The 26,122-nt window shown below is 39.5% G+C and overlaps 1 protein-coding gene across 4 annotated transcripts in view; it reads left to right on the top strand.

Moving 5' to 3' along the window:
• RGS14 (regulator of G protein signaling 14) overlaps positions 1–26,122 on the top strand; it is a 90,783-nt gene that overhangs the window by 12,295 nt on the left and 52,366 nt on the right. For 3 of the 4 annotated variants that reach the window (XM_075209192.1, XM_075209195.1, XM_075209191.1), the window contains exons 2-3: positions 7,463–7,591; positions 23,704–23,725. In XM_075209192.1, coding sequence (XP_075065293.1) covers positions 7,463–7,591; positions 23,704–23,725 — 151 coding nt within the window. Of the gene's footprint in view, positions 1–7,462; positions 7,592–19,669; positions 19,838–23,703; positions 23,726–26,122 lie in introns of those variants that run through there. The other variant, XM_075209194.1, reaches the window with a different exon arrangement.

Genomic DNA, 26,122 nt, shown 5'->3' with positions numbered 1-26,122 from the left:
ATGGCCAAATATGAATTGAGGGTAATACTATGTGGCATAATATGTCTTGGGGGCACTACGATGTGGCATAATATGAACTGGGGGCACTACGATGTGGTATAATATGAACTTCTGCCAAAGGCAATTCTCTCATTGTTGAATATGACAGGGGCCCTAATAAATTGCTGAACCAGTGCCCAAAATTCCTCTTTTTGGCCCTGCCTGTGAGTCAAGGGGGTAGACATCTCCATGTAAATAATCTAAATGTTTCCTATCTAATCAAACTGATGGATCACATCCAATTATCTCTCACCCACCTCCTTTATCCCCCTTAATTTATATACTGTGTTATTTAAAATGAATAGAAATGACGCATATCCAGTTACTGTTGTAAAAAAAATATTTTTCTCTGACATTTTGCAGCAGATGGAAATATGTTTAATGCGGCCGTGTGGGTTCAACTGCTCATTCAATAGTTATGTTTTTTCTGATATATTTTTCATAAATTCTGATGATTTTTTTTTTCATGTGGAATGATTCATGAAAATTCTGCAATTACTATATAATTAAGGGAAAAGGGTACCTGTTAACTATATGTGTGTAAGTATTCTGTTGTTGCTATGTTGTGGGATGTTTGAAATAAGCAAAACATTGTTTTCCTACAGTGGAGCCTGTATAATTGTTGGTATTGCTGTAGTATGGGGTGCCGTGTTGGTGGCGGCAATGTTGTAGTGTACTAGGGGCTTAGTATTGCTAATAAGAAGGAGAGGAGTAATGTGGAGGGTGATGCTGGTTGCTGTAATGTGGGTGGTGATGCCGGTTGCTTTAATGTGGGGGGTGATGCCAGTTGCTGTAATGTGGGGGGTGATGCCGGTTGCTGTAATGTGGGGGTCATGCTGGACGCTGTAATGTGGGGGATGATGCTGGTTGCTGTAATGTGGGGGGTGATGCTGGATGCTGTAATGTGGAGGGTGATGCTGGTTGCTGTAATGTGGGTGGTGATGCTGGTTGCTGTAATGTGGGGGGTGATGCCGGTTGCTGTAATGTGGGGTTGATGCTGGTTGCTGTAATGTGGAGGGTGATGCTGGTTGCTGTAATGTGGGTGGTGATGCTGGTTGCTGTAATGTGGGGGGTGATGCTGGATGCTGTAATGTGGGGGATAATACCGGTTGCTGTAATGTGGGGGGTAATGCCGGTTGCTTTAATGTGGGGGGTGATTCTGGTTGCTGTAATGTGGGGGGTGATACTGGTTGCTGTAATGTGGGGGTGATGCTGGATGCTGTAATGTGGGGGTGATGCTGGATGCTGTAATGTGGGGGTGATGCTGAACGCTGTAATGTCGGGGTGATGCTATAAGCTGTAATGTGGGGGGTGATGCTGAATGCTGTAATGTGGGGGGTGATGCTGGTTGCTGTAATGTGAGGGTTGATGCCGGATGCTGTAATGTGGGGGTGATGCTGGTTGCTGGAGTGTGGGGAGGATGCTGGTTGCTGTAATGTGAGGGTTGATACTGGTTGCTGGAATGTGGGGAGGATGCTGGTTGCTGTATGGGGGGGTAATGCTGGTTGCTGGAATGTGGGGGTGATGCTGGTTGCTGGAATGTGGGTGGGTATTGATGTAGTATGAGTGTGTGTGGGGTTATTTATTGCTGAAACTTGGGTACTAATAATGTATTGTCATGGTATTAATTGATGTAATTGGGGTGCTAACAATGTAATGTTGAGGGTCATTATGAGAAATAAATACCCCCCTCACACACACACTCATAGTACATCATATTGTACAGCACCAGCAGCACGCACTGCGCCAGCATCAGTGTGCAACAATATAGTGCATGGAGCCCACAACAGGTGGGCCTGTGTGCTTTCAATGCCAGGGTAGATTTTAGTCCCAGTTCGGCCCTACTTGGTAATCCCTGACCTAAGGCTGAATAGAAAGTTGTCATGGGCCTAATGCATGTCTAACTGGTGCTCATAGGCCTGGTGCCCCAACTGCTGGTGCCCATGGGCCTAGTGCCCAAATTATGGTGTCTTTGAGCCTAATGCCTGGATTATTGATGCCATGGAACTAGTGCCTAAATTAGTAATGCAAGGGAGGCCTTACCTGGTCTGACTGCTCTTGACATGATTAAGGGGAAACTGTGACAGCACTTTGCCTTCATCCTGCTGTCATTGGCAGGATGCTGAAGTCTTCTGATTTGACTCAATACTCTTGGCTCCTTCTCAGCATTCTTCACAGTTTCCGACATCTTCTTTATTGACTGGGCCATCTCTGTCCTGACAAACCTGCCGCCATCTCCAGTTTTTGCCTCTGCCCAAGCTCTTTTTCTTGGTCTCTCTGCTGACGAACTCTGCCCCAATCTAAGCAAGCAATTATATGGCCACTGGAAGTGGTCGGGGCAATGATGCAGTGAGCATGGAATGGCTGGTAGCGCCATCTGATGCAAATGCTTGCTGGAAAGCACAGCGAGCACCGTGAGCATAGAAGACCTACCCTTCCATCATCGCTAACCAACTAAGTACTCTAATTTAGGTCTCCTTCAATATTCTTCCACACTGCAACCGCTTAAAAAATTAAAGGAACACTTGAGTCAGGCTAATTGAATGAATGGAACAAGAAATGTCACTAGGCTCTGATCTGAACTGAGTGGAAGACACTAGTAGTGGCACAATGGGCTGAGAAATATAATTATTAATCCATTACCTTTTCATCTCAACCTCCTCACTATCACTGAAACATGGCTCACCCCATCCAAGATCAATTTCCTCCTTTTCTTCTCCCATTCTACCAGACATGGAAGCTAGGAAGATGGCAGAGTTGCATTCATCTCTTCCTGCATTGTACATTCCGGATCATTCCCCCTGAGCCCTGTATTTGCTTCTTCTCCTTCAAGGGCCAGATACATATGTGCTGAGCTCTACTGTATCCCAAAACAGTACACAACAATGCAATATACAAATACGTTCCTTATCAAACTGAGACAGTTACTGAAGGTATTTACAGATGGAGCAAATTTATTTTTTGAAAGGTGACCTAATAAGGTGTTTCCTTGCTTAAAAGACAATTACACTTTCAAAGTTGCTTCCATTAAATATATTATAACCAGATATACATATGTCCTAATACAACATAGTATGGTTTGCCGTGAGAAAGCTGAGTACCAGCAAAATGCGCGTCGGTTTCACTGATGCACCCTAATTATGTCCATTTAAAATCATGAATAATAATAAGAAATTGATCACCCGATAATATCTGTATATTTGAACAGATGAATAATGTTTTTAGAGATACCGATAATCAGCGAAAGTTTCTCTTAGTGCTTTTCAGCGCTGAAATCCCTATAGAGGTCCGGTTAATTAACTCAGTGATTAGGAGGATCTTTACCATCTGACCTGTCACTAGAACCTGAGTACTGTGAGGGCTATATTAATCTGTTCTTTATAATTCAGATATTTGAATTCTAAACGTAATAGTGTTACTAGAATTTGGCTACATTGATGATACTTTTTATATGTTACCAAAAAAGGAAACATAGTAGACGATATATAATATTACAGGTAGCACCAAACAGTTGTATAACTCTGGGCTTTTCTGCTCTATAAAATGTGCATACAAGTATCGGGCTGAATGTAATAGACACTTATTTGTTATCTAAACCATAGATCAGGGTGATTACAGAACATATAATTAAGGATTATACATTGAAGAAAAAATTGCATATATATCTGTCTGAGAACTTCAAAAGATAGTTATTATACTTGTAATATATCAGTCCCTTTAGAATATTTTATACTATTTACAATTAAGAGAGACTCAAGGGTGCTTTCAGTTATTTTAAAAGACACTTTTTTGTCACCTTATCACTTACACATTTGTTTGTCATATTTCACTGAGATCTGATGGTTTTAATGATTAACAATAAAAGAAAATGTTATAGTTTTGGAAACCTCTTATTATAATCCCATTGATTATCAACCGTGGAATGAGCAGTGCATTGTTAAATATCTTGTTTTCCTTTTCTCTTTTTCAATCATATTATTTATAGGCTATGATGCACCCCTTGATTTAGAATATATGATGCAAGAATTAAATCATATAGCAAAGGGTGTTCTCACTCCACTCAAGTTGTGCGACTTTCCCAATTTTCCTCAATCCCTTCATCTTTACAAAGTACTATAGCAATAAGACTTAAATAGTTTTCTTGTGTATGACATTCCCAAGTTCTACGTCATGAAATCACACATATGTGCTGAGCTCTACTGTATCCCAAAACAATACACAACAATGCAATATACAAATACGTTCCTTATCAAACTGAGACAGTTACTTAAGGCATTTTCAGATGGAGCAAATTTATTTTTTGAAAGGTGACCTAATAAAGTGTTTCTTAGCTTAAAAGACAATTACACTTTGAAAGTGGTTTCCATTAAATATATTCTAACCAGATATACATATGTCCTAATACAACATAGTACTTTTGAGCTTTAGTTTACAATTTTCACTAATGCCTGGCTTCCTGTTGTGTAAAATTCCTTGTCTGCTATAGTCAACAGGCAATACTTGGAAACCTGGAACTCACTGGCCCACCCTCTATCATTATCATCATCATCATAATTATTTATTTATATAGCGCCACTAATTCCACAGCGCTGTACAGAGAACTCATTCACATCAGTCCCTGCCCCATTGGAGCTTACAGTCTAAATTTCCTAATATAGCCACACACACAGACAGACAGAGAGGGAGACAGACAGACAGGGAGAGACTAGGGTCAATTTTTTGATAGCAGCCAATTAACCTACCAGTATATTTTTGGAGTGTGGGAGGAAACCGGAGCACCCGGAGGAAACCCACGCAAACACAGCAAGAACAAACAAACTCCGCACAGATAAGGCCATGGTCAGGAATTGAACTCATGACCCCAGTGCTGTGAGGCAGAAGTCCTAACCACTAGGCCACTGTGCTGCCCACATCTATCGCTCTAAACTGCATTTTTGCTAACTTCTCTGCAGTTGTTAGCTCTCAGGATGCAAACACTAGCTGATGAAACCATGCTACGCCCAACTTGGTGATGAAGTTGCAGGGGGAGACATACATTGTTCAATGTTGTTATTGTTGGCAATGAATTATGTGTGTTGTAGTAAGCTTTCACCGTCATTACACATAGTGCTCTGGTATCAGTAAAAGCTGCTGACCCTTTACTAAAACTGCTTTTGAAAAGATACACAGCCATAAAGCTGTTACTGAAATTCACAGAAGCTCCTACAAAATGTTTCTTCAGGGGCCATAATAATGAAGCAAGGTAAAATATAAGCTTTATTACAGATAATATTTAAAGATTGAAACACCCATTAAAGTAAATGTGGTAGACCGCTCTTTATTAGCCTTCTATTCTTTTCAGTTAAATTTAAAAATGAAACTTTTACGTATACGATAAAAAGTGTTTGTATATGTATGTTTCTATGTCTGCATTTTGAGATGTACACATCGCTATGCAATTCTAACATATAGATACGTCTGACAGAAAGATGTGGCTGTCATTATCAACAAAGAAACTTGTACCAGGTACATGGGACACACAAAGTTAAGCTTCCCAAAAGGTTCATGGGAGTTAAAATCAGACACCTCTCTAAGTGGTGTGGTTAACTTGCTTCTCCATGGCCATCTACTATCCCCTTCCCAGCACCCCAGGTACTCACCCGATCCTGAGAGACAGCTATGAATACACTGTACCTGCTACTGCTCACCCGTTCTTGGCTCTCCGGATTCGCTGGAACTCAGGCGTTCCGCAGGCCTTCGCCTGCGGCCTGAACCCCTGGCTGTTAAGCCCGCCTCTCTTGGGCTCAGTACTTTAGATGCCATTCCAGACTGGATAAAGGGACCTTATAAGTCGCTTTTACTTCCAAGAACTAAACTACCCACTATCAAGGGACCAAGTGTCCCATCACATTAAGGGGCGAGTGCCCTCAGACACTAGCAGGACCTAAGGTCCTCTTCACTACCAAGGGCCTAGCACCCTCCTAACCACGAGGGCCTAACTCCCTCCTAACAGCGGGGACCTACTGTCCCTCCTAACAACGGGGATCTACTGTCCCTTCTAACAACAGGGACATACTGTCCCTCCTAACAGAGCTCGGTGCCCAACTAGCCTTAGGGCTGTTAGTCCTGTACCAACTATGGGACTCTGTCCCAACTAACTAATACGCCTAATGCCGCCTTAACCTTTAGGCCTAATGCCCCTTTAACCTATACGGCGGAGACTTGTGCCCCTTTCTAGCTATAGGGCCTAGTACCCCTTCTAACACTGAGGCCTTGTGCCCCATACACTGGGCCTACTATTTCCCTTATGGGGCCACGTTACCTGAGGGTCAGGCCTAGTGCCCGGATTGCGGCTCAGGCCTAATGCCCAGTAGGAATAGGAGTGCGGGCGTGGGTCTGGTAGAGGTGGTGCCCAGCAGGGCCCTACCATCTTTCTGCGTCTTCAGGGGTTCAATCTAATGCTGTCCTCAATGCTCAGCCGCTGGTCTTCTGTGCTTGACCCCGGTGATTCTTCATGAAGCAGAGTAGCTTTTTGGAAAAAAAGAAACTCGCTCAATGTAATGTGTGGTGAAAGGCCCAGCACAAGGCATACGTAGTAAAAGTCAAAATTGTACGGGTCCTGTCTTTCTCCTTTCACTAGTAATAAAGATCTATAGCCCCATGTACAGGTTTTTCATTCATGTTCTTATGTTGTGCAGCAGTCACTGTCAATGTTCAGGTTTAACCAAGTCCCGAAGAAGAGCTTCCAGTGGCCAGAGAGGAATCAGTGCTTCTTTTGTCTTTGTGTTTAATACAGATCCAGCCACTTTCCAACCATTAACTGCCCCATTCTCCTGGTGTTTACACCCACTCCAAAACTTAGCCAATACCAGCAGGGGGCTTCAGGACATGTAGCGTAGATATGTAGCTCCTAGGGCATCCCTTAGCAAAAAGGGTGCCAAGTAGTAGCCCTCTCCTGGCAAATGTGAAACCCCACTGGGGAAGGCGTGGGTAAACAACCCTTTTTAAAAACACTAACACAGGGGTTCAAGAGAGATTCGTTCGTGATGCTGTTTGGGGATTTCAATTTCAGGCAAGCCAGTATTAGTGATGGGCTCAAAAGCCCAGAGAAAAATATTGGTGTCTTAAGATAGGCCCAGCTTGCCAAAGTGAGCCAACCAAAAGTGGACCACTGCCTAGTTGGCAGGGAAGCTAGGGAGCTGCAAAGCCTGGAAGATCGTGACTGTATGGTGTCATAGGTAAAGCCGCTCACCTATGTGTATATCGTTGTTTATCTGCCCATGGATACATTACTTGCATTTAACATGTGTTATTTGCAAGTGTTCTATTGATTGTTGTAGACTTTCCAATGCTTTTAAATATGGCAAATGCACACAAAAATATATTTAAGTGTATACTAATAAAAGTGCTATATCTAACCATACTGATTTGTTTTCATGCTTAGCGATCCCTTCAGTTTCTGGAGTTTTCTTTCTGGGAGGTCAGAAACACTAGAAGTCGTCTGTCCACACTGAGAAAAAAGTTCAGAGCTTCTAAATCATTCTACATCAACCGCTCACTGGAGAAGAGGGAGGTGAGAAAACACTTTTGACTTAATACCAAGAAGTGTTTGATCTGCTTTTTGCATAGTAAAAGTGTTATTTATTAATACTGACTCCGATTTTAAAGATTTTATCTCATGTTCAAACAGCTTTAACATGAGTTATGCAGTAGCAGTCTTGAAGTTTATGTAGTTATCTGGTTATGCTGTAATGATAAAATATTTGGGACATTTATCTTAAAGGGTATTTAATAGTCATCTTTTATGAACTAGATCTGAAATTCAAGGAGGCTGCTTCAGCTATGTTTATAGAATTGTCAATTCAGGTTCTAAACAAGTCCAAATATGCTACGAAAATATGTGTAAGCAATCACTCTCCAAAACATATACTGTTTTGCTTATAAAGTAATCATTACAGGATGTTTGTACTTAGTACGTAATATCGGAGACCGCAAGTTATGTAAACATAATAAGCTGCAATGTTGTGTATGTGTGATATCATGGTATGTGTTTCCTGAAACTGTTTCTTCTTTGACATCTTTTTTGTTAGTTCTTAACTCCAAAAAGTCTAAAATCCTCTATTGGCCATTCTATTGTATTCTAACAATCATTTGTATTGCTTCTTTAGTTGGATTGATGCACTCTTCATTACTGTGTATCGGATGGTTCTTAGGCACTCAGGGCCTCATTTAGAGTTAGGACCAATACAAAAAGGAGCAAATTTGCACCTTTACAAAACCATGTTGAGCTGCTGTGAGAGGACACATTTAAAATGTGAGGACAAATCTAGAGTTGGGAGGGAGCATGTCCAACTCAACTCTAAATTGCAGTGTCAAAATAAAGCTGTCCAGTATTTGTGTGATACATGCAAAAGCAGCCACTATTTCCCCTACATGCAAAAGAAAAAAAAAATAAATGCTTTTGCACCCATTGCATTAAAACATGGTTTGCCTGGGAGCAAATTTGCTCCTTTGTTTTGCTTTGCTCCTAACTCTAAATGAGGTCAATTGTGGTTGTTCTGGTTATCAGGGAAAACCATTTTCAAAATTATGTATAATGTATTATTCAATTATTATTATTATTATTATTATTATTATTATCTTTGACTTATAAGGCGCCACAAAGGGTCCGCAGCGCCGTACATTACATATACAGAAAACAGAACCAAGACACAACATGATACAAAAATATATACAAACACAGGTAACAAGGTAAAGCAACCAGATTATATATGGGACAGATAGTGAAAGGGATGGTAGAAATCAGCGAGAAGAAGGCCAAAGCTTAAGAAAACTGGGAAAACAGGGCTAGTGAAGCAGGCCAAGAGGTACAGAGGGTGAAGGAACAGTAGAAGGAGTACACAAGGAAAGAGGGCCCTGCTCATGAGAGCTTACATCCTAAAGGGAAGGGGGAGACACAAATAGGGTGGTACTAACTGGGGGAGAGAGCCAGGACAAGGAAGTAATGAGGAGGACTGATAGACTTGAATAAAGAAATGAGTCTTAAGGGCACGCTTGAAGCCTTTGAGAGTAGATGCTAACCTGATGGAACGTGGAAGATCGTTCCACAGCAGGGGAGCAGCCCGGGCAAAGTCCTGGAGACGGGAGTAAGAGGAGGTGATCAGTAGTAGTGAGTCGGCGGTCAGAGGCAGAGCGGAGGGGGCGGGTAGAAGTGTAGGTAGAGATGAGATTGGAGATGTAGGCAGGGGAAGATTGACTAAGAGCTTTAAAGGTGAGGGTTAGGAGTTTAAATTTAATTCTGTAGGGTATGGGGAGCCAATGTAGTGACTGTTGGAGGGAGACTGCAGATACAGAGCGGCGGGAGAGAAACGTCACCCAACGTCACAGCAGAAAGACTTATAAAGTCGTTCAATCTTTAGCAAGCTTATTCGTCTCCCAAGAAATTATTGTGAGCTGATATCTTAACCTTCTCTTCAAACTACCATTATTCATGTACGGATACTGCCTGCTGGCATGTAATCTGGTCTTGCTCTTTAATATCCACAACTTTGAGTTCAATTTTACAAGTTCAGTACAGTACATACAGGAAATGATGGGGTTTCTTTTCATGTGGATTGGGTCTGGGTAAGTAATTGAGAATGGGAAATTACTGCTTTGTTGTACAATTTTTCACTGTTATACATATACAAGAGGCTAAATCTGTATCTGAGTTTGTGTACAGGCTATATGCCAGTTGTGTCAAAGTGAGCTTGGAGCATTCATCATCATCATCATCATTTATTTATATAGCGCCACTAATTCCGCAGCGCTGTACAGAGAACTCATTCACATCAGTCCCTGCCCCATTGGAGCTTACAGTCTAAATTCCCTAATATAGACACAAACAGAAACAGACTGACAGAGAGGGAGACAGACAGACAGGCACTAGGGTAAAAATTTTTATAGCAGCCAATTAACCTACCAGTATATTTTTGGAGTGTGGGAGGAAACCGGAGCACCCGGAGGAAACCCATGCAAACACAGGGAGAACATACAAACTCCACACAGATAAGGCCATGGTCGGGAATCAAACTCATGACCCCAGTGCTGTGAGGCAGAAGTGCTAACCACTAGGCCACTGTGCTGCCCACAATATTGCATTCAAGTGTGCTGTGTTTTATGTGTTAAGATCACATGAGCTTAGATCAAATGAAATTAGTAAAAGTGACAAGGCTCATTATTATTAAATTAGTACTTTTCTTATTTTTCTTAAATTATTAGAATGTTGACACTTTATAAATATTTATAGCCTAATTTTAAATTAAGCATTTGTCTTTTTATAAACTAATACTTTACATTAAAATAATACTCTGGCACTTGAATATTCTAATGTTGCAGTAATAATCATCTTATGTTAAACTAGCTTTAGGTAATTTAATAGTCACAATATTGTAAATATTCTAAATGAAAACCTGTTCATTTTCTAAGATTGCTTTTAGCCTGAAAGTATTTCTATTCTGTATAGTTAACATACAGTAAGTCAATGGAATTCATTTCCAAAGCACACCCATTGAGCATTGCAGGAGTACCTAGTCTTCCCTCCTGGGAGATGTCTCCACAAACTAAAGTGCATCTTAAAATGTGGAGAGGCAGAAAAATCTGAAGAGGTGCAGTGTGCATAGTGTAATCAGCAAAGTCCAACCTACTACCACTAGGACCAGCACATTCATTAAATTAAACTTCAGTTTTCTCCCAAGATACTGTTTATCTTGACATAGGATATCAGGATTGTCTTTATTGCATGTGGCACGTTTGTGTGTCTAAAGCTTATTTTTACATTGGCTGACGTGCACCTAGAAATGCTTGTGCCTTTGGAGATTGGGGTGAAGGCATAGGAAAGCGAGATCCTGAGAAGTTAGAAGAAGATAATAGAAGAAATAGAGTGTCAGAGAGGCTAGCCCTGATCTGACGCACCCCAATAAATATTGCAGATTTGTTCACATTCAGGATGTGAGTTTAGGAGCAGTCTTTCTGGAGCAGGATACTTCCTCTTGCAGAAAAGGCCAGAGAGGTTCTGGTGGTAGGGGATGCAATCATTACGAGGACAGATGGTGCAATCTATCGTCAAGACTGTGAATGCCGAAAAGTTTGCGGTCTCCCATGTGTTTGGTTCTGTTGAGATGTTACAGCAGACTGAGCCTTTATGTTGTTTGAGTGACTACACTGGAGGGACAGCGGGTGGCGCTGTTACTAAATGTGTTAGTGTGTTATCACTTTGTATTATATAAATTTACTCTGTTGTACAGGAATGGGCTAATAATGTTGTTGTTCAAGTAAAAACTGTCATGTCTGTATGCTGATAACCAAACAGTTTATTATAAATAGTTATACCACAAAGAACTTCCCAGTGTGTGCCTATTGACAGTGTATGAAAGAACAGTTGATCTGCTAACAGGTTCAGCGTATTGCAGATTGGGTTGAGAAATTGTTAAGGGAGCAAGTGGTCTTGCTACACGTCAGTACTAATATCAAAGTCAAGGTCACATGCTATATCTGAAAGACATCAGGAGCTTAGGGAGATTAATAGGTGGCGGAGGAGTTGGTGTAGGAAGAACTTTGGGTTCTTGGAGAACTGGGGTGAATTTTCTATCTGCTGCAGGCTTTACAGTAGGGATGAGGTCACTTAAAGGGAAATATGCAGCTGCGCTATGGGAAAGAATGGTTACAACATGTAACTTACAAGGCTGGATGATATTTTAAATGAGGAATTGAAGTGAGCGAAAAATAAAAGTGGTGGGTAAGAAATATGGCTTTTTAAAGGTAAGTAGGAGACAAGCATGGTGGGGTTACAACAGGCAACAAGGCAGTACTTCAAAATATAAATGGCAGAAAAAAACAATACATCTATGGTAACAAATGTTAGAAACCTTTCAAACAATATAAGTGAACTAGAACCAATAATTTTAAAGAAGTATTATGATGTAGTGGACACAGAAACATGATTTAAATGAGAAACATGAATGGACAGTATTATTCTAATTATTATTATTGTTTGTATATAGTCAATGATATTACATAGCACTGTACCGAGAATATGTATTCATGCTTATCAGTCCCTGCTCCATTGGAGCTTAGACTCTAAATCCCTACCCCCCCCCCCCACACACACACACACACACACACACACACACACACACACACACACACATTCTAGGATCCATTTTGTCAAAAGCCAATTAACCCACTACTATGTTTTGGATGGAAACTGGAGCACTTGGAGGAAACCCATACAAACACGTGCAGAATATATAAATTTAGTAAATTCTGAGTATGTATGATGGAAAAATAGGAGGAGTTGTCTAAAATCCTGATAAAGACAAGAGTAAGAGTAAGAGGATATCTGAAGAAATTAAAACTGTACAGTACAAATGGGTATGTATTGTATGGAGAAAAATATGGATTATTGGAATTTGTTAAACAAATATAACAGAGTACCAGGAATTAAATTTGTAATGCAAATAGAAAAACAGCAACGCCTAATGGGGGACTTTAACTATTGAAAAAAGAGATTTACATGTTTTAAAATAACAATAGATTAAGGTGGTATCAAATAAATACAGGCAAAGTAACACAATCTGTAAAATGGAAATCAGTATACCAAAGATAAAAACTGAAAAATGGATTGCTAAAGAAGCCTAAAGTCCACTATAAAAACAAATCAAATACATAAATCGAAAAACAAATCAAACTAATACTTCTGAGCCATTAAAAGATAGCCATGGAAGATTATTCCGGTGAGATAAAGAGAAAACTAAAAGACAATATTTTCAACAGTGTTCATCAAAGTAGAAATAAAGCTAAACAATATGTTGTGTAGTAATAACACATGTACACCCACCATTAGATATGCAGGAGGAAGTGGAGATAAGTATGAGCAAGATTAACATAGGTAAGTTAACTAGTCCAGATGGCCTCCTCATGTATATTTTACAGCAATTGAGTTCACTAACAGACCACTGTTTATTATTTTTATAGACATCTACATAACAGGGTCAGTGCTACATGACTAACAGGGTCAGTGCTACGTATGCTATTCAGAAATATACCTGGAGAGGCAGAATGGTGGCAGGAAAGTAATTGTTGAGTACATGTAAGTCTAGAATGCCCCGTAAAGATGTGACCTAATTAGACTTGGACACATCTCCTGGTACATTTATTAGGAGGCATATCTTTTGCGGATACTTGAGTACTGGTTTAAAGGTATGCTATAACATAATAACACCAGTAGTACTATATATCCTGCTTCTGATTGGCTTTTCGAATATTGACCCCTCTAGCTTATAGCAAATCATTTATGCCATGATTAGGACATCTATTCAGATTTCTTATTTGTTACTTCAATTTGGACTACTGCAGGAAAGAAGATTCCAACTGGATTTTTTTTTAAAAGCTGTAAATTATGGATAGGGGGTTATTTGTATTTAATTACAATTTATATGGAAAATGCAAATTACACATTTATAACTAACACTGTTAAGCCACATCTAAATCTCAATACATTAATGTGAACTAGGTTCCTGATTTGCTAATCAATTTTGTTAATTCGCATTAAAATATAAATTATTAATTTAAATATAATAAAATAAAACACCAATCACTAACAACATTAAAATCATTGCCAATTGAAGTGAATAACATGGATTATCTCGTTACAATGGCACCTATCAAGAGGTGCAATATATTAACCAGCAAGTGAACAGTCAGTTGATGTGTTGGAAGCAGGAAAAATGGGAAGCATAAGGATCTGAGCAACTTTGGCAAGGGACAAATTGTGATGGCTAGAGAGCATCTCAAAAATGGCAGGTCTGGTGGGGGTGTTTCCGGTATGCAATGGTTAGTTCCTAGAAAAATTGGTCCAAGGAAGGTCAACCAGTGAACTGCCGACAGGGATGGGTGCCCAAGGCTCATTGATGCACGACGGGAGTGAAGGCTGACCCGTCTGGTCCAGTCCCACAGAGGAGCTACTTTTGCACAAATTGCTGAAAAAGTTAATGCTGGCTATAATAGAAAGGTGTCAGAACACACAGTGCATTGCAGCTTGCTGTGTAGCCACAGACCGCTATTACCTGATGGCAGTGGCCTCTTTCAGAAGGATAATGGGCCATGCCACACTGCAAAAATTGTTCAGGAATGGTTTGAGGTACATGACAAAGAGTTCAAGGTGTTGACTTGGCATTCAAATTTCCCAGATCACAATTCGATTGAGTATACCACAGGTTCAGAGGTCATGCTTAGGTGGAGTTCATGGTTCGACAGGTCAGAGCTGTTTTGGCGGCACGAGGGGGACCTACACAATTTTAGGCAAGTGGTTTTATTGTTAGGCTGCTCGGTGTATATCATATATATTATGGGGTAATAGTCTAGTTTAACAAGCTCCTCTTATGAGTATATGAAACGTTATTATTTTGTAAGTTCTGGTATCAGAAAGTCAAAGATGAACTATATGACAATTGAAGAAGCTTATGACCTGAAAGTTAGAGGAAAGCAAATCTGGTACATAACGTAATGCAGTATTATCAACCTCCTTCAGAGAAGTAGTCTGTAGCTAAGAGTCTTGAAAATCAGGAACCATTGCTCTAAACCTTCCACTGGTAAGATAGCTAAAGAAAGATTTTGTGAGCTAATTAGGCTTTTGCATTGAATTACATTCAAAGAACTTAATAGAATTGTAACAACATTACAAATGGAAGATAGTACAGCATGTCCTTCACCCATTCAGAAGCACTATTTAGTTAGACCTTGGTGCTGGATATTAATGGGTGTGTTCGGAAACCAAGGCTTGGAGGGACATATTGAATATACTAGACCTAGAACTAGAACCTTCATTTCTTCTGTGACCACTTTTTGTAAAACATTTGAAATCATTGTGGGAGGGCAAAATGCATAAAGGTGAGAGAGATGAGGTCAGGATCCACTTTCCATGCACCTCTAGCCCAAGTTTGAGCTACAAACTTCTGTAGCTGGGTTAAAGTATCTGATGTGAATAGGTCAATAAATAATCTTTTTATGAAGAGACCTGAGAAAAAGCTTTGCATTGGCATTACAGCACCTCGGCCAATTATTAGCCCTCACATTGACTGTGATAGAGTAGTGTACTTGCATTTTAAAATCCTCTTTTCAAGAAATGTTAACTTCTAAGGCTTAGAGAATAATAGATGGAAAGAAGTGCATCTAACATGTAATAAAAAAGCATTGTGCGATTGGCCAATACTGAAAAACAGGGATATTTCCAGGAATGAATCATTCAAATCTGATTCTGTCCCTGGAAATTAAAGACAGCTGATATATATATATATATATATATATGTACACACACCAGGCAACCTAACTCTGAATAGACATAGTCCTTCTATATACACACTGGCCACTGTCTGGCATCGGTTGCCCTGCACAAGTGCACATTTCAGATTTATATACTTGAGACTCCTCCCACCTTTCCAATAAAAATGAATTCTCTGCAGGTGTTCTGTAGATAGTTTTCACTGCAGACAAACACAGCTGCTGTTAGCTGTGGAAAAGACATTTTAAAACCATTTTCAAAGCATGTAAGTTAAATCACACTTTAGACTTTTACTTTGTCACATATGTATATCTTAACATAGATGCACTCATATATATGTGTGTAACCTTGTAACCCTATATGCATCCTTTACCTGCAGACTGCCAGCTGAATAGATAATTGCTCTGATAGAGGCCTGTGACAAACCAGTCCCTTTGTCACATATCCCTCCCCCTAACTTCCCCAATTCGGGTGGTGCAGAAGTTATGTACATCTGACATTTTAAGGCCCGAGACAAGGAAGGTTCTATTGCCTAATAGGGACTTTATCTTCTCGACACCCGAGAACCCTACTTCCAAACACTTCTTTCTCATGGCCTCACATTTTTACAAAAGGATGACTGAGTCCTTTCTAACGTCGGCTGATCTGTGACAGTGGGATAGGTTTTCTGGCATAAAGAACAAGCCCTACAAAACCTTTTGTATGGCTGAGTAGTCTCCAGGCCAGTAAAACCTGCGTGGAACTTGTTCCCTCGATTTACCTTACTCTAGGTGTCTGCCACCCACCTAAATGTGTGTACAGTTTCTAGCACTAAGGGTACCTGAACTTGTCAAGCTATCAATTGTTCTACCTTTCTTCCCTTCACTGCAACAATTCAAAACAATATTTTACTTTTGACAACATATGATGGCATACAGCCTGCCAAGGTGGCAGGTCTCACAATATCACCAACTTTATTAGTCAAATTAAACACATGCTTTAAAGTTACATAATTTCTCTGGTCACATGCGAAGTTCTGCACATGCAACAGTTCTGGATAATCAGACAAGACTATATACTTACCAACAGGCAGGATAAGCACATATGCAACATCACCAGCCAATGTTGATTTAGACTGTCCAGGCTTCCATGAATGGTGACATTTCCGTGGCACACCTGACATTACCCCCCCAGGCTAACATGCCAGGTTGGCAGTTCCCAAAGATTAAGGTCCAGACAGTTCGACTTCTTGGGCAGGTCCTTTAAGATTGGGCTTTCGATCGTTGATTCAGTTGGACTTTCTCACAGAGAACCTCTTTAAACAGTGGGAAGACTCGTCCCAAAATATGCAGATATAACTTAGATGCATTGGCTGCCACTATTTTCACGGTTTGGCCTTTAAGTCTAATAGACAAAAGAGTCCTTTTTAATCTCTTGGTTATCCTATGTGTGCACTTGAACTCTGGGCAACCACAAGACCTTGGCTCCAGCCAGTACAGAGCTGGAAACCAGTGTATGGTTACTCCCAGAGTCCTCGACTACCTGTATAACCTTGTTGTTCTCCCAAACAGTCACTTTAATTAAAGGTAAGCCACTGGTTGTGAAACTCCTGGAACAGCGACATAGAGAGTTGCAGATTAAACAGGTGAACAGTCCATTGGTTTTTGGGGTCTAGTGCACTTGGATTTAAAGCTCTTAAAACACTTCTGGTCAGACACCATTACAGCTGGATCTCGACTAGCAGTAGTGTTATCTTTGAAGACTTAGACTTTGGGTTTACACAATTGCTGCTCTCATCCTTTGTGTTCACCAAGTCCCGCTGAGCGGATACCAAGGCCACCGCATGGTCACGTTCCTTAGCGTATCTATAATAAAGAGTCTTCTCCTCATGTAGCAATTGTTCAAGCTCTTCAGGCTTTACAGCCAGACGAAGCCTCTATAACTTGCACTCCGCAAGTTACTTTACAGATTATCTTGCTGTGTTCCTGCTGCTAAACCCTGACAAAATCTTGGTTCAAAACAGCAATTTCTTCATCTTTCTCTGCTGCTATCTCTTTAAAAACTCCCACTGCTTTTCCTCTTTCTTCATAGGAATCGTGCAACTCATGCAACTTAACTTTCAAGGATTCAAAACCATGATGTTCTCTATGATGTTCTCTCTGCAGTTTTTTAATATCCTTCACTGCTTTTCATTTTTCTTCACATAACTCTTGCATCGCATGCAACTCATTTCTCAAGGACTCAGAAACAGCTTATTGGGCTTTTATCTTTTCATAAAACTGTTGCTTTAAATTCCACTGTCACAATTCTAGCAGATAGTTGGTTTACTTTCGCTTACCTGGATTAGCGCTGGCAGTAACAGAGGCGCGGAGTCTAACGTACCACCGGTTTTCACCAGGGACCCACCCACTTGTGATACAAGAACCCCTCTGGTGATGCACACACGGATAACTTCTTGCTGTATAAATGGTGCTTTTAATATTCAAGTCACAATCACAGATAAAAAGCACACTTTCCATCAGGATAACACCAGGCAACTAAACTCTGACTCAACATAGTCCTTCTGTATAGACATCGGCCACTGTCTGGCATTGGTCGCCCTGCACAAGTGCACATTTCAGGTTTATATACAGGGCGTTCTCTGCAGGTGTTCTGTAATTACTCCTCAATGCAGACAAACTCTGTCAGCTTTGCTGTTAGCTGTGGAAAAGACACTTTCACACCATTTTCAAGGCATGTAATTTAAATCACACTTTATACTTTTACTTTGTCACACATATCTTACACCTGTATACCTTAACCTAGGTGCTCTGCTATATGTATGTAACCCTGTCTGCGGCCTTTACCTGCAGACTGTCTACTGAATAGCTAATTCCACTCCTGGAGGCCTGTGGAAAACCACTCCCTTGTCACTATATATATATATATATATATATATATATATATATATAGTGACAAGGGGAGTGGTCTTGTTTTCCTTTGATGTTGCTATGATCTACATATATGTATATTAAGATGTGCTATGTACCATTATACATATATATATATATAATGGTACATAGCACATCTTGATATACATATATGTAGATTATAGCAGCATCAAAGGAAAACAAGACTGCTGCCCCAGACAATGAATGAGAATCGAACATGTAATAATTATTGTTGTCTACTGCCCAGTATTCTAACATTATCATGGTTGCCAACATTTTCCAGAACTCTTTTCTGCTGAGCCAGTTCATACACACAAGTTACACACAATGCTTTTGTCATCTTGACTGACTGTGATAATGTACTATAGCATTTTTGATAATTCCTTTCAATATATATTATCTTCTAAAGCCTACAGAATAAGAAGAGATGATAAGAATTTAATTTAACAGTTGGTCAGTGCTGAAAAATGGACATTTCCAAGGAAAATTTTTGAGGAATCAATCTTAAAACTTGAGAATGCCCCTGGATATTAGACACAATTGGCTAATATTATGCGTATATCTAAAATTATTGCGCTTGCTTCCGAAAAGGAGTGTATTGAAACATTAGGAGTTTCCGTACATTTGGAGTTGCGTATATGCAAATACAGGGGTGGAAATGAGCATTACCAGGCCCCAAAACTTGGTAAGGGGCCCGAAAATGCCAATGAACCATGCCAGATCCCCTGCTCTGCTCTGAAAACATCAAAGAGAGGTAATTTTCTGAATATGGAGAATGCGATGTCCACAGAGCCACATCTCGGGTCCCTGTAGCGGCCACACACCCTGCGCCCACGGTAGTACCTCTGTTGTGCATCTGTACGAGTGTACACTTACATTTCCTTGCCTATATTTTGAGTTACACACACAGCTAAAGATATATGCAACTTTAAATTTAGGGTATAGATCTTATAGCATCCAAGGCAGTTATATGGCAATCATCATCATCAGCCTGAACACTGCACCCTTCTTCTTTAGGCACAGAATTTACACTTGGTAATAAATGTTTAGCACACCCTCACTGTAATCCACTTGCACGTGTAATCCCCTGATCTGTTTCTCCAAGCGCAAAGTGTTGCAAATGTCAGTGTCGCAAAAAATCGGTGCAGTGTAAAAAATTATGCATTAAGCATAAAATCATGCCGCACAAATTCATTTACATACAACTCTAAATCACCCATGAAATAGTGCAAGCAGAAGAGAAAGTGAGATGCACAATAGTTTGAGGACCAGCTGCTGCAGATAAACACACATTAATGAGGCACACTGAATTTACACATCATATTTTTTGTTATTCATGAAAAAAGGAATAGATTTTCTTCATCTGATAACACAACTTCCTGCTGTGGTTCGGGTGCCATAGCAACACTTCCTGTGGCTTTGATGGAAAGAGGTAGTATGGCTTTTGAGGATGTTCTGGGCTGATAGAGCTGGGTGGTGCTATTTTCTGTAAGCTGCATCATATTTTCAGAAATGAGAAACATCACAAATAGGGTATGATGAGTGGATGCTGGGGAAAATGAAATCTCTGGAAGTTCCTAATGGCAGATTGGTAAGTGCTTTCCACCACTTCATATAGTTGTGTAGTTGGGTAATATCACTGACAGTCTGAGGAATCTCCAACCACCTAGACTTGGTTATTTCACACAAGGTTACAGCCCAATTCATGCTAATTAATGAATACTTACATCAAACATTGTTTAAAAGAAGAGTTAAAGTTGTTGGAGACAAGTGGTATTTGTACAGTATATTTTTATGTTTGTTTGTGTGCTCTATATATGGTCAGTCTATCTTCTTGTCACTATTATACACCAATATATATATATATATATTGCTGGACTTTAAATCAAATCTAATAGTTTACTTTGTTTTAGGAAACAAGCTTTGTTTTGTTTCTTCACTTTATTAACATAAACATATGGTACCATATACCATATTCATATTTCTGTTGCTCATATTTGTAAAATGGCTTCAATTTTGTCTCATTGTATTGCAGAAGAGTTGTATAGTCTGAAATAAACGTGATAGTGCTGTGTGGTTTTGTGTTGTCAGACTTAAATAAATATACAACCAACTTGTGTGTATCTGGTAGTTAAGATATTGAAGTTGCATTATTATGGTATGTTACATTTTGTTATGTTTCAGCATATTTCTTCCAGTTCAGGCTTTACATGCACATCTACTGTTGCTACCTGATTACTCTGGTCTACGCAAATTGGTGTAATTTTAATTTTCTAAATTATTTTATTTATTATTTAGTGGACCCAAATGCATGCTGGGGATTTTGGGCATTCCAGAACTAGTAAAACCAGTTTCAGTCCTATTACTAAGCTAAATAAATAAATAAATAACCATTAAGTAACAGGAGTGTTTATACTTCACTAAATATGTCCAACATGTCCCCTTTCACTGTCTGCCACAGGTTACCATGTTAAAAGGTAGGTGCTTCTCTGTCTGTGCCAACAGAATGTGAGTGACAGGCTTGCAACCCTGCTCTACTAAAATGCATTGTTGATTGATGAATTGGCAGGGACAGGCCCAGTGATGTCACAGCAGCTTGACTGACTGAAATGTAAGCTTTTTGACTTGTATCACATCCTATAAAGTTACTGAGGGACATTTTAGAAAACTATTTTACTTGCACCACTAATGAAATATATTTCACTCACAAATATCAAAAGTATTTTGTGAGTGAAAGCACTATATTAGTAATGCAAGATTTGTATATGGGTTTACATTCCTGTTCCTCAGAGCAAAACACAGTGCAAAACTCCACCTGAGACTGTGCAGACTATTTAGCATGAGTAGCCATCGCTTGTGACATAAAAAGTGACGGAATTAGGGGCCTTGTCCGGTGCCAGGTGAGGCCTGGTGTAAGACAAGCACAAGGTTTTAGTTAATGGACATTTTTAATATGTCGGGGCCTTCAGGATTCGTGAAGATGTAGCGGTAATTGTTGTCAGGGTTTGAAGCTCCAGGAAAAAGTACCCAACCCCCCTGAAACTGTTTATGATCCTGGGAGTGCCTAGGTAGGTAATGCACCACCTCACCTGCAATCTTCTCTGCCCTTGCTAGCTCTTTGGTGTGGTCATAAGTGACCAAAGGTCCCCACACATGTGGGTGTAACAGCCATGCCTGTTAAGTGTGGACACGGGTGTTGTTGCATGGTGGTGCATGCAGTGCAATAGATTTCACAGTAAGTTTGGCGCCAGGTCATCTCTATATTGCAAAATAAAAACTCTTTATTTACACTTCTCCTCCAGCATCATACTTGAGATAAGAAAGTAACTATATATATCTCCTTCCTCTACCTGCACAGTTCTTAGGTGGTTGGCAGCTTAACTTACAGACTATACTCCTCCTGCACAGTACCTAAAGGACTGACATGGTAATGATAGTAGGGCAGTCACATTTAAAGTGATGATACATTTATTCTCACTCAGCAGTGTTTCACACAACCCTCCTATATGGGGGAAACATCACCCATTTAGCTCTGGCACAATCTCTGGTGCACTCTCAGCTCTGCTATCCGCTCCTGTGTGGGGGTGGCACTTTATATGTTTGGGTTCTGACACTTATTTGCCAGTGTTCTCTCAACCCTTTCAATCATACCTCACAGCTGTCCCTATTTAGGAGGGACATCCAGATTCATGGGTTGCAAAAGGGACGAGGCATAACAAGAAAGTGGGTGGAGTTCTTCTCAAATATGGCCATTTATGGGTGGTGTTTGGCTGGATCAGGGACAGGGCTTATTCTGTCCCGCTTTCAGCATTATAAACGTTGGGAGGTTTGCCTTCAATGTACTGAATGTTGCCTCTCTGCTTCTAGTAAGATGTCTCTGGGTTCACTCACTCAGATGCTGTGTCTCTCATTCATGTCATTATATTCTGAGGTAATGTGTTATATTCTCCTAGACTGAGTTCTCTCCTCCGTCACACAGCCACATTCTGAGGTAATTTCTTCCTCAAGTCTGTCCCTTATGACTCATATTCTCCCTGTCATGATGCATGTAGGCCCACATGGCAGTAGACCACGCATCTGCTCCCCAGATTGCAATGGAATCCCGGGACCTCATCCCCTCTGTCCCAGGTCCCTGGCTGTCACTCTCTCCTCACACACTTCTCATCATCTCATACCAGCCCTATGGTACTAAGCAACTGTTCCTGGTGTCTCCCCTCTGGGTCCTAGTACTGGAGCGTCAGTCACTAAGAGGTGTTAATAACAGTGCCAGAGGGAGCGTTACATAATGAACTAATCAAGAGCTGATAATTTAACTTACAGGCCAAATTAGGCTGCTTTATAGATAATAAGTGATGCTTGAGTTTATATTTATGATTTTTATCAGTGTACATAAGTTGATGCTTTATGAGTGAAGGGCACATATATGTTCAATTTGCTTGTCTTATGTTACAATATTCACAGAAAAACAGTGAAAACAGTGCAATCCTACTTGGCAATAGACAATATCCAGCCATATAATGAAATGAAAAGTCAGGAAAATTCAGGAGCGTGAGGGGAGACAGAGCCATAGGGACGCTACTAGTTGCCTACTATCACCTGGCACCCCATGCCATGCCAACAATGGCACATAGAAATGGACATGACAGTAGTTATACTTCATTAGTAGCCACTCACCTCATGCATTCCGTATCATATTTTCTAAATATGAATTGACAGACTAATTAGACTACCAAAATACAATAGGTGTATCCTATTTTGGCCAGACGTGCTGAAAAACATTGAAGAGAGTTTGTTTCCCAAGATATTTTTACAAGAGATATAATCAAAACAAATATGTTTAATGATGATTTAAAGGTTCGATCCAAATATTGTTTATTTCTGTATCATGGTTAGACCAGTTTATGTTAACAGCCATTTGTATAAATAATGTTTAGAAATCATCATTAATTTACCAGGATTTTGTTTTTTATAAGGCTATTTATATGCATCTGTGATATGTTAAGACAAAGATATGTTCAGAAGTACAGTGAATGCAGCATAAATATTATTTAGAAGGTGTGGAGATGTGCACACAACATTCATACACTAAATGGATTATGACTGCTACTTGGTGCCTTTTCTTTTGATCATTGTCAATTCAATTTAGGATTTTCATTTCTGTTACTAGAGACAAAACTACTGGGGTGTCACCTTGGGAGTTCCCTATCTTGTATAAAACACCCGGACAGCAATCTATTTCCTTTATATGGCATGTTAACGTTTTTATTGATAAAATTCTTTACTACATTATAAAATACATATGTGCTAAATTTAAATGAATGTAAATTGTCCAATAAATGTATTACTTTTAGGACTGACTGCTCATGACATAAATCACTTTTGCCTTCAATATGTAAATGCAGTTAACATATATATTTGAAAATGATTTTGTTTAAATCTGTTGTTTTACTGTTTCAGGTGCTGGCTGTGTCTGATGGAGGTAAGTCACATCTCTGATTAAGTGATCATCATCATCATCATTAATTTGTAAGGTGCCACAAAATGTGCAGTGCTAGACAGTCAGTTACAAATCATGCAAATCTCACATAATAACAGAACAAGTACAGAAGAGGTTGTCGAAGGAGGTGCAGACGTGAGGTGGGGAGGACCCTGCTCGTGAGAGCTTACAGTCTAGGCTCTAGAGGGTGAGGGCAATGCGGTGACAATAGGAGCTAAATGAACGTTGGACTGCAGCTGGTAGAGCATGCAGAGGGAGCAGTATTAGGTGCAGGTAGGATAGACTTTTGTAAAGAGGTGGGTTTTGAGAGAGTGCTTGAAGGAGTAGGCAACAAGATAGAGCAAGAGGCCAGATGTGGGAAGTGAAGCTTCAGGCGAAGTGAAGGCTTGGGGAACAGAGGAGAGTGTGATATTGTCAACCGGGAGGGAGACACAGAATAGGCCTAGGGAGTGACGGGTGTCAAGGAGAAGAGTGTGGTTGATTTTATCAAAAGTGGCAGAGTGGTCAAGGAGGATGAGGATGGAGAAATGGTGCATCCACACCTTGTCTAATGCTGTACTAAATGAACAAGATAAAGCAATCTTTGATGTCTTTGCAGAATAACCTGTGGCCAGTGTGCACAGGTTTTTAAGAATAAATATGCTGGATCCATGAGGGCAAAAACGCATTCATTTTCTCAAAACCAACATACACTGTCCATCCATTTCTGAACCATGCTTCCCCCAGCAATTGCTGCTGCATTGATGTATGGATTAATGCTAGACTTAAAAAATGCCTACATATGAACACCTATTGGGATTAGGATCCACCTGGGATAATCATTTATCCTACCCCCAGACTGAAAAAAGCAATAGTTGAAAAACAGTTGTGGTGTTAGTTGAATCAACTCAGAATGTATTTATTAAATATGAGTCAAGCACAAGTTAATGCACAATTTTAACATTTTGCAAAAAGGTTTTATCTTAAGACATATAAATTAGACCCCTCCATCAGATCTTATACAGATGTGTAGAGTTACAAAGCAAACAACAGAAACTTACTTTAAAAACTAAGAATATGTTAAGATCAATAGGAAATATATGTATATTAAACTCTGCAATATTGCTATGTAATATAATACCTGGAATAAAAATGAGATACACATATTGATCAAATTGTGTTTGCCCATCTACCATTGAGCATTGAAGCTAAGGTTTTTTAACAAGAAATTCCATATCTTTATTGTTTTTTGCTTATGTTCTTTTTTTTTTGTTAGCATTATGTAATACTTAACTATCACATTCATTTACATACAATTTGTTGGTCTCTATTAGTGGGATTTCCTTCTTTTTTTATTGGAATTGCACAAACATATGTATACAGATTTAGTATCTTGTGATAATAATGAAAGGAAAACAAGCTTGCAAAAGATAATAAATTATTTTTTGGGCACTTCAAACTTATTTTAAAATATACCTTAACATACATATGCGATTACTGCCTTTGTGTCTTCTCGTTGTATTTTAGTCCAGATATTCACATTGGGACTAATTTAGAAGTGGACATACATCTGCTTTTTTTTTAGATAAGATATGCTTTTCCTTACTGGGCATAAGCACCAATAATGCGTTTTCATACAGCTGTATGAATTTGTTTGCATACTGATGATTTGCTTGCACCCCTTGCACCCAAAGAGACGAAACAGGGAAGGGCATGGGTGGGTAAGCTTAGGCTGAATACTGTAATTGTGACATTATTGGACATAGTTGCACCTGCCTTATTGCAATGAGACACAATTATGATAATGACTAACAGCAACACCATCTTCTGATTTGCTGGCTGCGTCTTGACCCCTCCAGCTAATAGCACTTAAATCAAAAGCGCCAAGGTTATTTTATATTAAGTTGAATATATTAAGTTGAAGTTCAATTCGGATTACTTAATCAACATTTTCATTTGGAGCGCCTAATTTTCAAAGGGGAAATCAACAGAAGTTTAATTTAAATTGAATTATTTCATTGAATATAATTTAGGGCCTGATTCATTAAGGATCTTAACTTAAGAAACTTCTTATTTCAGTCTCCTGGACAAAACCATATTACAATGCAAGGGGTGCAAATTAGTATTCTGTTTTGCACATAAGTTAAATACTGACTGTTTTTTCATGTAGCACACAAATACTTGATAGCTTATTTGTACACTGAAATGTAAAGTTGATATTTGTGTGCTACATGAAAAAAGTCAGTATTTAACTTATGTGCAAAACAGAATACTAATTTTCACCTTTTGCATTGTAACATGGTTTTGTCCAGGAGACTTAAATAAGAAGTTTCTAAAGTTAAGATCCTTAATGAATCAGGCTCTTAATCTGTATTTTTATTTGTGTTTATATTTAATTTT

Source organism: Mixophyes fleayi, chromosome 4 (genome assembly GCF_038048845.1).
Source record: "Mixophyes fleayi isolate aMixFle1 chromosome 4, aMixFle1.hap1, whole genome shotgun sequence".
Taxonomy (NCBI): Eukaryota; Metazoa; Chordata; class Amphibia; order Anura; family Limnodynastidae; genus Mixophyes; species Mixophyes fleayi.
Note: the sequence above shows the minus strand (reverse complement) of the source record. Positions and strands in the feature narration are given on the sequence as shown.